Genomic DNA, 16097 nt, shown 5'->3' on the forward strand with positions numbered 1-16097 from the left:
AGAAGGCATAGGCAATAAAAACAGAGGTGCTGAGGTGAGGCAAGGAAAAAAAAAACCCTCCAAGCTGCCACTTACCCTTTTGCCCAGTATGGCAGAGCTCAGTGTTTCTTCACAATAAGGGCAGATACCAGGCATCTAATAATACCTTTGTGTCGTGCAAAAAGTCATTGTGTCCACATGTGGGAATGGAATGAAAGCTGAGACGCTCAGACCTGAACTGTTTGTGCCACCCTGCTACACAGGAGGTGTAGGTGCTTTAATAGACATGACCTTCAGAACTAAGTAAATAAATAAACAACTTTTTTTCCCCTGTTTTTCAGATTTTCATTTTGTAATATTTCTGCACTGTGAAATGTTTAATCTGGCCAGTCATTAATCCTCGAACTCCTGGAGTTCAGAAAGCAGAAATTTATCAATAGTCTAGAACTTAAGGCAGTTCCATAGTGCCAATTTCCATAAGCACCATGCTAATAGCAAGGATTTCCAACACCGAGCTGATATGAATTTGCCATTTTAGTGTCCCTGGTGTTTTTCCTCTGTATAATTTAGACTTGTTTTTGCTTGTGAGAGGAAAAACATACTGATGTAACCCAATATCACATAGAAATTGATTTTTTGACCCTGTAGGAAAACAAGAAAATGCTACGTCCTCATTTTTAACGTTTTCTTTGACATAACTGAGGATAGAAGTGTGTAGCGTTGTGTCACATTCATGTCTTTTAGTGCTGAAGAAAAGCAGTGATGTTTGAATAGGTGCGAGTGGGAGATGAATAGATTTATGCCTAAATTGTTTACATAAGAAAAGTGGTAGTCATGAAAAACATATCCTAGGAGAGATCCTGAATTTGCATAAATTGACTGATCAGCATCAAATTGTGAAACGTCTGCGCACCCAGTCATTTCATTCCACTGAATTGAAAGAAAGAAACGGAAAACAGATTCATAAATGAGCACAAAGTGTGTCTATGTGTGCTGTTTTTTTAGGAGGCTGTGCTTCACTATTTAATGGACATTTTGTCATTTTCAGCTCTGAAAGCTTTGGAGTTTTGTGGGCATCACTAAATGTAAATCAGCAGTGCTATGAGTGCAGAACATGTAAATAAGTACAATGGAATATGCTGAAGGTTTTATTTTTATTTTTAGAAGTTTGGTTGAATTTTTAGTTCCGTTATCAATTTTTATGAATGACTGATCAGCCAGACCAATTGTACAACCTGAACAATCACTGCTAAAGTCATAATGTCTACTTTATCCCTGCTTTATCTCCAAACTCAAGAACTTTGAAGAATTTTTTGTTCGTCTTGGTGGTTAGTCTTGTTTCTTCATATTGGTCTTGGGTGTGCGTGCGTGCGTGCGTGCGTGCGTGCGCGTGCGTGCGTGTGCGTGCGTGTGCGTGTGTGTGTGGGAGAGAAAAGTTAAAGTCTAAGTGAATTCTTTAGCATGACACAAATAATGCCAATAAACAGCATCAAAAACAGAGCATCCATAATCAATAATAATATTAATGATAATCATTATTAGGTATAAAAAACTAAACTAAGTAAAGTTTGGAGTTGGAAGTGGAGTGAAGGGACCATTAAAAAAATAAATAAAAAACATCTCAGAAACGTGAAATGAAATTTTGTTAAGACACCAAGAGCTATGAATGTATAAATAGAGAAGCTAATTTAAAAGCAAACAGGTAATAGACTGAGGCAATCAGAACCAGGTAGTGAAAATAAAGAACAAGTAAAAGACTGTGCTCTGTTGGAATTCATGGCAGGTCAAATATAATTTTTTCGGCTTATATATAATATTTTAAATATAGCTACAAATGAAAAGGTTAGCAGCACCGAACCTCATTTCATGCCTCTTAAAACATTTTTCTATTGTGATGGATTCAACATAATATGGCCTTAAATACCTTGTAACACAACCTCTAGGTTTACAGCTTATATTTCTTTCTAAAACAATCATTTGCAGGTTGGCTTGTTATCTTTGGCTTGCTTTTATTTAATGGGGGGACACGTTAAGCGCTATGGGTTGACTGTGATGCCTGGTGCTAATCATTAAAAAAAAAAAACTCAGCTGCAGTTTTTTTGTGATAAAAATATTTAGCTTTTTTTTTTTTTTAACAATCCTCAAGCTGCATAAATGCATACTGTACATTTAGCGGTCTTACATGTCCTAAAACATTGCAATAATTCAATCTTAATGAGCAATTATGTTTAGTGGTAAGCTGAAATGTGTGCATCCGTTTTGACCTGCTGTTATTAGATGGCTTGAACGTAAATGTGCCTCATTTAAATGCTTACATTGTTAAAGCACTGAAAGGTTGTTGTAAGCAGTCAAGAGTCAAGAATGTGCAAGAGTGCCAGGAATACAGCTTCTTTTCTAAAGATCTAAAACAGAAAACAATGGCATTTCACAAAGTTGAATAGGGTTTAAAAATTTATTGAAGTTGTTGAAGATATCATCACAAACAGCACATGCCATTATTTAGAGCTGAAAAGGTTGTCTGGGTGGAGGTGATGGCAGTAAAGTCTCTTCTCTGGCAATCAGAGAAAAACTAGCCAATCAGCTCAGATATGCAGAAGAGGGCAAACACTGCTCTGTACACACACGTTTCAAAAAACACAAACATCTTAATAGGAAGCACATGTTCGCCCCACCTGTTTTAGCTTGGAATTTGGGGCTCAAATAAAAGACATTCTCGTGCTACGTTCTATTTGGACACGGCATATGACAGTCACAAGGAAACAGAGTGACACATTTTCACTTGTAATGAGGTAAATCCTTCATTTTTCTCTACTCATTAATTCAATGCAAAGTTGAGAGCATCTCTTAAATGTAAAAAATGTATTAAAAAAAATAAGCATTAATAAATGCATCAATAGATTACTCGGACTCACATGTGCCACAACATGCATTTGGCTTACTGTAGGGACATGAGCTTTATATTTTGAGACTGTTTTTATGTGCTTTTTAATTTTTAATGTTGTATTTAATAATTTGCTATATGTATTTGGTTGATATACACTTCCACTGAGCAAAGATCTTAAAAAAAAAAACCTTGCCATAGAATCAAGCACAAATTGTATTAAATGTTGAGGAAAAAATGACAAACACAAGGCAGCTCACATTGCTTATGCTATAAAACATTGTAGCTCTGAAGCTTGAAAAAAGAAGAAGGTAGAATTAACCCGGTTTAATATAAACAAATTAATGAGTTTATTAGAGGGACAGCGCATGTAGGACGTTTTGGGGACAAGGTGAGGGAGGTGAGATTGAGATGGTTTGGACATGTGCAGAGGAGGGACATGGGGTATATCAGTAGGAGAATGCTGAGGATGGAGCCCCCAGGAAGGAGGAAAAGAGGAAGACCTAGGAGGTGAAGGAAGACATGCAGGTAGTTGGTTTGAAAGAGGCAGATGTAGAGGACAGGGGGGGTATGGAGACGGATGATCCGCTGTGGCAACCCCTAATGGGAGAAGCCGAAAGAAGAAGAAGATGAATATAAACAAATGAATCAAGGAAACATCGTGCCATCTACAGTGTAATGAAGTTAAAGATGTAATGTTGGTGTATTTAGAACAGCAACCCATAAACTATAAGCATACGGCAAAATAAACAGAAAAAGAAAAAGTCAAGGTATTGCCTTGACCCTTCCTAGTCATCGAACCTTAATATAATAGTAAGTCATTGGATTGATTTGAAAACAGATGGCCAAGCAATCTGGCAATGTGATATGTCTGGGAAAAATGAGTGAAGGTTACAACTGAGATGATCCAAAAGCTGTTGTAAAATTAGAGTGTGGGCATATAACAGCTAGAGAACATTTCTAGCAGATTATTCATTTAATTGTTACATTATTAATATTTGACCATCGTCAACTTTTACACTTTCAGTTGATTCATGTTTCTTGTGATAAAGTAACATCTCATTTCATCATTTTAAATTGAAGGTGTGCAAACTTCCCTCTTTTTTTTTTTACCTTCATTTCACGGTTTGTCAAAGTCAACATCAAAGGCTCCATAAGAAACAAGACCTCGTGGGCATGTAACCATTTTAATATTTTAGTTGTTCTCCAATTTCCCTGCTGCAAGTCTGAATTTGATTTAACAGTCAGTGTAATTTTTCGCAATTAGAATACAGATTAACTCGGCTCGTATTAAAAATGTAAAAAGCGCATTTCCATGGAAGAGTGAATCGGTCTAAAAGTCAAACGAGTAGGGAGTCGACCGAAGCCCTTTCAACCATGGCTGCAGGACCAGTGCCAAGAGACCAATTATTCAAAACATTCTCCTCTGAGCAGGACGGATATGAAACAGCTCATCAGCTTGGGTTCTAGAGCAGGTTACTGTGACACAGCAGTATAGTCAACACGTTGTGGTTTGGATTTAAAGAGATTTGGTACTTTTCTCGACTCAGCATTGTGGATTTCCTTGAAAAGATGTGCAGAAGTCGGGTGTGCTGTGTGAATTATTATTTGTAGATTTATAAGCAAAACCTGCCGGTGGTGGTAAAGTCTATTTAAAAAAACAAATCGTATATAAAGACTTTCAAGTTTCTTCCTCACCGTGTTCTCCTCCTCTTCATCTCTGCCCACTGATAGATTGGGAGGCGCCTGCTGACCCGGTAGCCCCAGTAATAGTGATTCCCCCAAGGAATACGACGGTAGTGGCAGGGGTGAGCGAGGTTACGCTGGAGTGTGTCGCTAATGCACGGTGAGTAAAGCATTACTCTAGTTTTCATGTCCATCCTAGCCCATTTGCTTTAGCATTTCCTAGTCCATTAAATCGCATAATGACAGCTTGAACATTTCTTATATCATAACCTCTTAAAAGTATGAACATTTTAGACAACATTTAACAAGCTTCTGCTGTTAGGACGTAGAACCTAAAAGTCTCCTAAGAAGCGAGAGATCTCTAGCCTTTTAATGGCCATTTGATGCTGGTAAGGTTTTTACCTTTGCTTCTTTCTAGCTCACATTTTACCATTCCTTTCTCTTTATTGTTCTCTTTCCAGGCCTGTGGACAAGCTAAGTTTGGCGTGGAGGAGAAATGATGTGGAGGTGGCCAGTGGTGTGGGTTCTTTTGGTCGCCGCCTGACCATCATTAACCCCACCACTGCAGACATAGGACTGTACGTGTGTGAGGCCTCGCTGCTTGACAGCAGTGTCAAGCCAGTGGAGGCCAGAGCTTTTCTCTCTATTATAGGTACTATAACATTTTTTGCTAACAGCTCTTGCTAATTAAAGGCTAAGCAGCCCTCAGTGACTTGCGTGTCAGTTTTCATTGCTTATTATCTCCTTAGTTTGGCCATTTTTCCAAATCCCACCCACTAGCTCCCTCTCTCTCTTTTTCTCTCTCTCCTATCACACAATATGAGGAGTGTAGGGCAAACATGCACTTCCTCTACATTTCAAACTTTGTGCAACTTATCACACTATCACAAAATCTGCCCTCCTCCAAATGCATGAGCTCACAGACACCCACAGTTGGCAAGTGCCTCCTCCCAACCACACTCTTGTACAGCTAGGATTTGATGTTCTGATCGCGCGATACTAGGGAGAGCTCTTTTCTGTTGCACCACTCAGGAGCTCTTTCTTATAACGTCTTTATTACAGTTTATTACGTTCTGACTGTCGCTTTTAGTTTATACAAAAATTTTGCTCCAAATTTGCAGAAAAAAGAATCAGTTCGGAAATTGTGTGTGATGTCAGCATGTGTATAAATTTACACAGGAATTCAACTCTGCCACTTTGAAAATGTGACTTTACAACAGCTTTTGCTCTATTTGAGCGAATTGCTGACACTTTATTTACTTCCTGAACGTTATCTATACAGTCTCATGTGAAAGAGTTAGCACACTTGATTATGCCTGTATGAGCAAACCTTGAAAGTGTTGTCTGTTATCTAAGTTCTATATGCATACATATAAAGAAAGCAGAAGCGTAGGAGCGTGACTCATGGAGATTGAGGTGGCACGAGATGATGAATGTGGCCTGTCGGTGTGACATCACTCATAAGTCTGGGGCTCGGTGGCTGTTTTGCATGGCTGTCAGTGCAAGATGCAAGGTTCTTAAAAATGCATTTATTCATCTACTTATAGATGTGAAAGTCCACTTGAGCACACTGCCGTCAGCGCACCAGCGCAGGGGGCACGGCGGGGCTTGACATCAGGAATACACTCAGAAAGACTGTCCCTAAAAATAAAAGCTTTACAAATGCAACAGTCCTCTAGGGCTAAATATTCATTAGGATCCTGGAAGTCTCAAAGAACCTAAAAGAAACAAAAGGGGAAAGAAAAAAAGTATATTTGTATATCCAATTAACATTGTAGTGTAAAAAAATTACAGAACATAGCAGAGCTTAGTAACCATATGTTGCAATACCAGGGCCATGATTTTGAGTAGCAGCTGGAGTACATTCATTTAAAATGAAGTTTGCTGGTTTTCACTCCACAAACTGCTTCATCATTTGTCTAAGATTTTATAATAACAATAAACGAAAAAAAAAAAACATTCAAGCCCAATGTCACTATGCACTGTATGCTTACTATATGGCTATATTATCCCTTTATTTCATGGATGGAAGGTGTTTGTTCAAACCATTGATTTAAACAACACAATATTCTCTCAGTTTAACCTTTCTAAATTAATACACAAATTTTTTTAAACGGGGACAAATCCGTTTTTTTTTTTTTACTTAAAACATTATTAGTAGAGACACGGCACGGATGCATAGACACACAACTTCTCTCTCACTTTAATAACTGATTATTGTATTTAATTTGAATCCTTTTTATGTGTATAATTTAGAGCAGGTAGAATGATCAGTATATAAAATGAATGAAAATTCGTCATCATTTTTTATCATCCAGGTAAATTTTGCACTCTAAACATTACCAACAGCTTTAACTTGTCAGTGCTGGTGAGTGACTATGCTATAAGCTAGGTATACCTTTCACATTCATAATGCACTGTGCTTCACACTAGGGGTTCTTTGCCTCCTTACTATACATTATATTCAGTTATATTATCCCAAACATATAGAACCATAAGCACTGTTGGAAAATCTTAATTACACGTATGAGTAAGTTAAAGGGGTCATACAGTATCTTTAATTTGCATGTTAAAAAAATTTATTAATAACATTAAAACAAAATTATCCTTTAAATAATATAAGCGAAACAGATCATCAAGTTACTGTCTAATCTTTGGTTGAGAAAAAAACCTTAAATGCTTTAAAGGGTTTTTCTTTCAAGCACCAATACTTTTAAGGCGATTATTAAGAAAAGTAATCATTACATTTTTTTATTTTAATAAACATATGAATATAAATATTAAATGTATGTACAAGACACATTCTTAAAGAAATATTCTTAGAAACAAAGTTTCCAATAGGGGTGGTCTTGACATTGTCACACACTGTAATGTGCATACTGTATTATAATGAATTTGTATTTAATCATTGAAATATTAATGTAACTGAATATAATCCGAATCAGGTGAATCTTAGTTTATCAATGCATAGGAAAAAAAAACATTGACTAAAACAAGCGCTGGAAATTGGCACAATTAAAAATGGTATTTTTTTAAATAGAACACACTGCAGACCACCAAAGTCAATAAAATAGAAATACATTAAAAATGTAAAAGTTTTTATTTATTCTGTGTGGCCCAGAACCAAATAATCCACTCCCCTGGACCGGTCCACGGCCTGATGGTTAGAGCATCGAGCATAGATATAAAGCATCAGTGTGACACCAGTGTTGTTCTTGTTTGTGTTTACTGCTTCTTTGCTTTTGGCAGAGATTCCCTTCTTCACAGCTGAGCCCAGGAGGAAGATGATGGGAGAAGTGGAGAAAATTGTGGACATCCCATGCCAGGCTCGAGGTCAGCACTAGAAAATATACATTCATATACAGTTTAGTTTGTTTCTTCACTACTGCTGTAGATGGAATCACATTTTCAGCATGTATTCTCTTGCCCCCACGCTATCAGCAAAAAGAAACCTCAAGCAAAGCATATCCAGTGATCTGTAGTGAATTGAGTAAAGTACAGCCAATATCTAAAAAGTGCATATTGACAGAGAACTACGAAATTGTTAGGAGTGATTTATAAAATCATTATGGCTCTGAAAATGTCATTCTGAGTTGACCGTAAGAGAAATGGTGGCATTTCGGAGGAGTAGTGAAGTCATGATTAGCTGTGAGAGATGAGTAGTTGAGGGGAAAGGGCCAGTCCGGCTATCATTATGTGGGGGGAAAAAATGGGCAGTGGAAATGGTATTGGCTTTCTGCCAGAATTATTCTCCATTGCTCTCCCCACCAGTTTTCTAATAGCCTAAAAGTGGAAGGTCAGCCAATAGTCAGAGCCATTTATACAATATTTGTCAGTGTTGCATCCAGGTGTCATAGTTCTACGGTTTCAGAGGTGACAAAGAAAAAAGAAATCATCCCATCCTCAACAGAACCATGGAGAGAAATAAAGACAATCAGTCGGGCCACTTCTAATTTAACAGAGTGGGAGATAGAATCAGATCACTGCTACACTTGCTGGGAAGGGTCCTAAAGAAATCTGATAGTTGCCTGGTTTGAGACCAAAATTAAGATTGTATACATACACAAACACACACACACACACACACACACTGAATTTGAAGGATAAGAAAAGAGTTCAGGAAATTATTTCTACGTATACCATTGCACTGTACAATGACTCACCTCTATGTAACAGATGTTAATAGTAACTTATATACATATCCCAATATTCACTGTCACTGTACACACACACACACACACACACACACACTGACAAGTTGCACATTTCAGTCTTTTTCTTTTCTTTCTCAATAAATTACCAGGTGCACTCTGTTTTTTTATGTTGCATATTTACTTAATATTGTATTTTTTATGTAAGTTGCAATTATTCAATTACATTCGGAGTTTTTTATTTTATTTTTATTTGTAAAGGTACATTTACAACAGATACAAATTTTGTAGAGTAATTACATTTTAATATTTAAATTAATTGACAGCCCTAATGTTTACATTTTATTTATGAACATACAGTATATAGTGACTATCTATATATATATAATTATGAAGAAGCTTACTGTTTTGCTAAGACTGTATTAAAATCAGTATCAATCCCAAAATTTGGTCATTTAGAACATATGTTCACCGGTTTAAGCCTTCTGTTGTGTCTTCTGTGAATAAAATGTTAATTCGAAGCACCCTTTTTTATTGCATCAGTAAATCTAATCAGTAACAGGACCGTTTAGGAAAATCTTTTCAATTTTTTTTTATTTTCTCTATTAAGATGTTGGCTCAAACTGCTTTCTGTCATTTTTTTTTCTTTCACATCAGCGAAAACAGTAACAGGGTTTAAAAAATTGCCAGTATGTATTTCCGAACTAACAGAATTATATATAAATATATATATATATATATATATATATATATATATATATATATATATATATATATATATATATATATATATATAATGGCTATCACGATTAATCGCAACTTAATCTCACATTTTTATCTGGATTAAATGTTCCATAAATTCTTCCATTATTACTTTTCAATACTTTAATCAACATTTGCATAGACAAATATGGATGCTTTATTTAAATGCATGTTTATTTTTAGTGAAACCAAACTCAACACAGAGCAAGAACACAAAATATTCTTGTAAATGTTAAAATTTTTATATAATCATCATCAAGACACCAAACTGAACTTTTGCTATGTTTCCACACAGACGGTTTTAATGTGCGCATCATTGCTGATTTTAGTGCTTTATTTGAGACTTGCCGCATCAGTAAAACAAATATTTAGTGATATAAAATAATTTATCGTTTAATTATTATCGTTTTATCGTTAAATTAATTTTTTATATATATATATATATATATATATATATATATATATATATATATATATATATATATATATATATATATATATATATATCTGAGTAAAGAAAGGAAGTTGTGAAATGATTTATTTATTTAATTATTTATTTATATTATGAATAAAAATGGTCAAGCAGAAATGCGCACTGCATTATTCGTGCATTAATAAAATTAGTGGCATTAAAATGAATTTGCATTAATGCGTTATTAAAGCATTAATTTGGACAGCCATACTACATGTATATATATATATATATATATATATATATATATATATATATATATATATATATATATATATATATATATATATATTGTTGGTTTTTATACACAACTAACATTCTGAATGGAACTAATCACATTTGCATGCATATCTGATTCTCTGTACTTATACATATATAATACAGTGTTATCTGAGCCCACGTTGAAAATCTGTTGTTTTAACAGTAAATAAACTAAATTTTTAAATATTTGAGACAAAAGGTACATGTTCAATATCTTTAATATTTAATTATCCAATAATTTGCATTATTTCTAGTTCCTACTTTAAATGTAAGCAAATGTGCGATATTGATCACATGAACTGCTTTGTAGAAAATGTCAGATTTTCCTGATGTCTAATCCATTTAATTGGTGTATGTGTTCAGAAAACAGATGAGTTTTATCTAAAATGGATCATCAGGTTTTACAAGTACTTGTCCGTGCCAGCTTGAGTGCACAATGTCATTCAAGCAAAAACTGGTCTGGCAAACTTTTCACTCAAGTTGTTGTCGGTAATTTCATTTGTAATAAATGTTGTCGTGTTCAATTAGAAAATAATGCACAATAGAATCATGTGCATTAGTGCGCTAGACTTGACATCACTGTGCTGCAAGTATTGACTCATACGTATTTAATTCTATTAATAAACTCGCAAACTGTCAATAAACACATCTTGGAAACAAACTCTTTACCAGTGAAAGATTGGCAGTGTAAAGCTAAATAAGTTACACAGTCCAGTGACTTTCTTTTGAAGTCCGCTGGAGCTGATACGAGTGCTGAATTTTCCCAACAGCTCTTGCTGGGTACTTAAAGCATCCCTTGAGAGCGCTTCTCAATCTGCCAGAATAATTCTCAGAAGTGTCCAAGTCAAAGCAGGCTTGGGTCTGATCATCTAATTTCCTCTTGATATTCTTTTCTACGGCTTATGTAGGAGACGTTTCCAATGCAGGCTCCTCAAGGACCCTTAACCAGTCTGCGGATTTGCGCCAACTTTCTGAAAAGCATGAGCCAGATTATCAGCATTCTGCAGCCATTTATTAGGAGATGGCTGGCATTCATGTCCAGTCCACAAAGCCTGACCTGGAAGCTTTGTTTTCACTGCCAGTGGCCACAAAATAAAACATTTTACTATAAACACAAGTAGTGTAATCATCTGACAGGTGGACAGTGTGTGTGTGTGTGTGTGTGTGTGTGTGTAAATCTTCAATCATGATTGAATTCATGGCAAAGTGACAAGCTAGAAAACATTTCATCAACTAAGTGCACTGTGGTCCAAATGCAGACCCAAGAAAGTAAAACAGTAAAACCAAGTACTCGAGAAATACTGATTAAGGGATATAAAATTGATAGCGGAAACGAGCTATTGTTTTTACAAACGCTCGTTTTTTAAAAATGTGTGTCAGTGCAGTATCATGCATGCTTTTATTATTCATCCATAATTTACCTGAAAATAGTTAATCAGAAAAAAATAATTTTTTACAGACATTTATTGATTTCTGTAGATTTCAGTCGCCGCCTCTGAGATGACACACAATACCAGCAAGGAAAAGAACAATGTAGAAGCGTACATTCATTCCTAAAAAGTTGTCTCATTTGTTCAGAGTTAAAAAGATCTGTCAAAAGTGGTCATATAAAGCATTGCTGCAAAACAAAACATAATCTTACAAATTATAACTAATTGTAATGATTAAACATGAAAAGGTTACTGCTGTCGCCAGGCAGTCATATATAACCTCATCTGGGATATTGTAAGCTTGGAATGATTTTTTTTTTGCTGCTGTAAAATAAATATGTCATGTGAAAAATGAAAGTACACCCACTTTGAATTCTATGGTTTTACATTTGGGATTACATTAGGATAATGTAATTAGGATTCTGTTATTAAGTATTAGAATTATGTAAATGCAGATGAACAACACCACATGACTCATTACACGGTGTCGTTATTTATTTTTTGAAAAAAAACAACAAGATGAAATGTTAAAACCATGTGGGGAAAAAAGTACACCTTATGATGAATAGCTTGTAAAACCACCGTTAGCTGTAATAACTTGAAATAATCATCTTCTGTATGACTTTATCGGTCTCTCACTTAATTGTGGAGAAATTTTGCCTCTTTGTTCTTTACAACTTTGCTCTCTTAAGGTACCACCACTGTATTTCATTCATTCTTTTTCAGCCTTTCTGTTATCAATTTGTCGGGGTGCTTGGGATCATTGTGCTGTTGCATGGCCCAGTTTTGGCCAAGCTTTATCTGTCAGACAGAGGAATTCATGGCCGATTTAATGACTCCCCTACACCATAATTGTAGTGTATCTTACAATTTATAGTGTTAAACTCTTTCACCTCTTTGCTTTGAACCCTTAGGTATGCCCATGCCCAAGCTGGAGTGGTACAAGGATGCAGTGCCTCTCAGCAAGCTGAACAATCCACGCTATAAAGTCATCTCCAGCATGGGACTGCAAATCAGGAGACTTCAGCCAAATGATGCCGGCATCTTCCAGTGCTTTGCCAGGAATGCTGCTGGGGAGATGCAGGTCCACACCTATCTAGATGTGACAAGTGAGTTAGAAGCCAAGCGGAGAGAAATTTGTATTCCAGGTTGGCCAAGTGTTAGGAAAAGCTCGCGCTCTGTCTGGCCGTAATTACTGGCTCGCGGAGACAGTGGAAGCATAATAAAAGGCATTATGTGTGACGGACTGAAGAGGACTCGCTTCCTATGCTTTAACATCCTGCAGTCACAAAATACGTTTTTGCTAATGTGAAACCAAATGCTTCTCGCTCACCAGTTAGGAAATTGAAGCGTTTCCCTGTGGAAAAGGCCTGTCTGGTGATGATTACTTCATAATGTTTGCTGTGTCGAGGCTTCTCTTGCCTGTGCAGTGTGAGGCTATAAAGGTGTCTAGGAGAAACACTCCCATCATGGATGATAATTACATGGCCGCTGTGTGATCACACTGGCGGGATTGCGATAATGATTTTTTACTTTAACACTTTGACTTTAGACAATCTTATTTTCTCTGATTGCTCAATTTTCCCTGTTTATTTCCTCTGAGTGACATCGGACAGGGTGCCTGACCTATTATATATATTGCATGTATTATATTATACTGTTATACAGTATAAACACTCCAGGGTAACGAAATGGACCAAGCCCCAAATGGCAACATATGGAGCTTTTTATGGTCTTTACAAAAAATCATTGATCAGAAAATAAGCAAGAGTTAAACAAATAGATAAAAATGGGATGTTTAAGCCTTGTGGGTAAACATGCAGAACGCTTTTTATAGAGTCAGCGTTCAATATTTTTGAGTCAATTTTGTTGCGCTCAAGGATGATGAGCTTTAAACAGCCATTAATGTTTCATTTTACATCACATATTTTAATCATTATTATTATTATTATTTTTGTGTACAACAAAAATATAAATGTGAATTTCCATGATTCTAGCTTTTCACCAAAACAGTTTACTGCAGCAAAGTAAAGGAAATAAATATGAGGGCACAGGAGATCTCAGGAGTTTCATATTTTACCGATTTTCTATGCCCATGTGTGTACATCATATTTTAGACCGATCAGGCATACATTTATAGACACCAATCAGACATGACATTATGACCACCTGCCTAATATTGTGTCCCCCTTTTGCTGCCAAAACAGTCCTGACCCATCGAGCATTAACAGCATTAACTTCTGCAGCAATTTGAGCTACAGGATCTCGTCTGTCACTCATGATCTTGTCGCCGATTCACCACTGTTCCTTCCTTGGACCACTTTTGATAGATTTGAGCACTGCAGACCAGGAACAGCCAACAAGAGCTGCAGTTTTGGAGATGCTCTGACCCAGTTGTCTAGCCGTCACAATTTGGCCCTTTTGAAACTCACTGAAATCCTAACACTTGCCCATTTTTCCTGCTTTTCACACATCAACTTTAAGAACAAAATGTTCACTTGCAGCCTAATATATCCCACTAACAAGTTTCATAATGAAGAAATAATCAGTGTTATTCACTTCACCGGTGATAATGTTCTGATGTTATAATGTCATAATGTTATGCCTGATTGGTGTACAGTGCAACCTCGATACTCGCGGGGGTTACGTTCTATGACCCCTCACGAGTAACAAAAAATCATATGGCTTTGACTCTCCTTTTGATGGTTCCTTTTTCAAGGGGAATTGTACATGTACTGTACTGTAAACTCAACAAAAATTGTGACTTACATGTCATAAATGGTTTTTTTACTACTTTAAATTAATAATACAATAATAAAATAGTTTTTCAAACATTTTTATGTAATTTATTAGTACAAACTCGCGAGTTACTCTTCCAAATGAAAAATCACAAACTATCGAGGTCGCGAGTGTCAAGGTCGTGGGTATCGAGGTTCCACTGTATACTATAGATATATGTCTGATATATGTCTTAATGCTTATCCAAACTCAATGAAGTGCTTCAGATTCATGTTTGAGAAAATGGACCAGTATCACTTGAAGCAGATCTTCTGAATGAATTTGCTTCATGTGAACCCGAGTCATTTGTCTCAGATCTGAATGCGCTTTATAGCATTCTATTCCAAAATGCAAGACAATATGGAAAGAAAAAAAAAATCCTGAACAATATATCCCGAGAGCAGAAAGATCAGGTATTGATGTCTAGAGCTGCTTCTGTCTTCTTCTACTGAGCATATATATCTTGTCCCTCATATTGACCAGTGGTTCAATAAAAGCCATTTAAAGCCTCCTCCTAGGTGTATTGTTCCTGTATAGATCTGTTTCATGCCAAAGTGATCAAGGGCAAGAAGAGTGAATGAATACCAGCATGCACTGTAAATATTCAGCACACAGACTAAAAAAAAGGGCCTGCAAACTGCTGTTCTAGTGTGCTGGCAAAGCCATTAAGAAAACGAACATGACCATTCTCTATAACACTGCCTGGAAGGCTTGAACGTGTGTGTGAAATTGTACCAGAAATTCAATGGCCACGTGAGCCAGAGCGAGCTAATACTGGGCTACGTAATGCATGTGCTGAAAAAATATGCCCAGTATTTCTTTAGGACCGGTGTCTGTTCTTAAAATATGTAAATATGACTTCAGGGTCATTTAGAAATGTTCTTTGCTGAGCTTTTACCTCATCAATCTTTATAAAGTTACATATACAGGGTTGAGAGGAAACTGGCCTTGTAGCCACCGTGTAAATTAAGCTGTAATAGGGTTTATTTTCGCATCTTGGCTCCAAATTGATATGGCAAAAATAAAAAAAATTCAATTCAGAATCCAAATAATCTTATTTTCCCTTTAATCAACGACAGGCCCCACAACCCAGTGGATATACCTATTCATTTACACATCTCTGCCTATGATGAAATAACCTACCAGCCCTGAAATGCTTCCATTATAGCCACCCAATCAGAAGAGCGTAATTGGATTTATACTGCTTGTTTACTGTTTCTGATTTGAAAAACAGATTTGCTGAATGAGTAGAGGAAAAAACACCAATCAGAAAAACAAACAATAGTGTTGGGAGGGAAACAGGTCTAGAATTGGGCTTTAATTCAATTTCCTTTTGTTAGTCCTCTGGTAATGATTTTTACATTCACACGTCTGTTTGCGTATGTAAGCTGCATTGAGTGGCATTAAAAGTTTTCCTGCCTGCTTTGCTACATCTTGTGCTTATGAATTGTGTAGGTATGGCTCCAATATTCAGCGCTCCACCAGTTAACATCAATGTTACAGACGGCACTGTGGCCTCCTTCACTTGTCAGGTCTCTGGAGCACCGAAAACAGCTATCACCTGGAAGAAAGGTAATTGTTAGCATGCCTTGTGACTAAGTGGCTTATACACTTTACAGTACCTCACATATGTATTCACTCCAGCATGTCATTTAATAAACTCATCGGTCTCCAATCTACACTCCCCTTTATAAGCC

General features: G+C 36.2%; 1 protein-coding gene across 2 annotated transcripts in view; it reads left to right on the plus strand.

Moving 5' to 3' along the window:
* Nucleotides 1-16097, plus strand: part of sdk1a (sidekick cell adhesion molecule 1a) — a 236673-nt gene that overhangs the window by 155761 nt on the left and 64815 nt on the right. For both annotated transcript variants that reach the window (XM_083524252.1, XM_083524253.1), the window contains exons 6-10: nt 4595-4706; nt 5008-5198; nt 7796-7879; nt 12537-12731; nt 15856-15972. In XM_083524252.1, coding sequence (XP_083380378.1) covers nt 4595-4706; nt 5008-5198; nt 7796-7879; nt 12537-12731; nt 15856-15972 — 699 coding nt within the window. The remainder of the gene's footprint in view (nt 1-4594; nt 4707-5007; nt 5199-7795; nt 7880-12536; nt 12732-15855; nt 15973-16097) is intronic.

The sequence above is a fragment of the Silurus aristotelis genome (genome assembly GCF_946808225.1).
Source record: "Silurus aristotelis genome assembly, chromosome: 21".
Lineage (NCBI taxonomy): Eukaryota > Metazoa > Chordata > Actinopteri > Siluriformes > Siluridae > Silurus > Silurus aristotelis.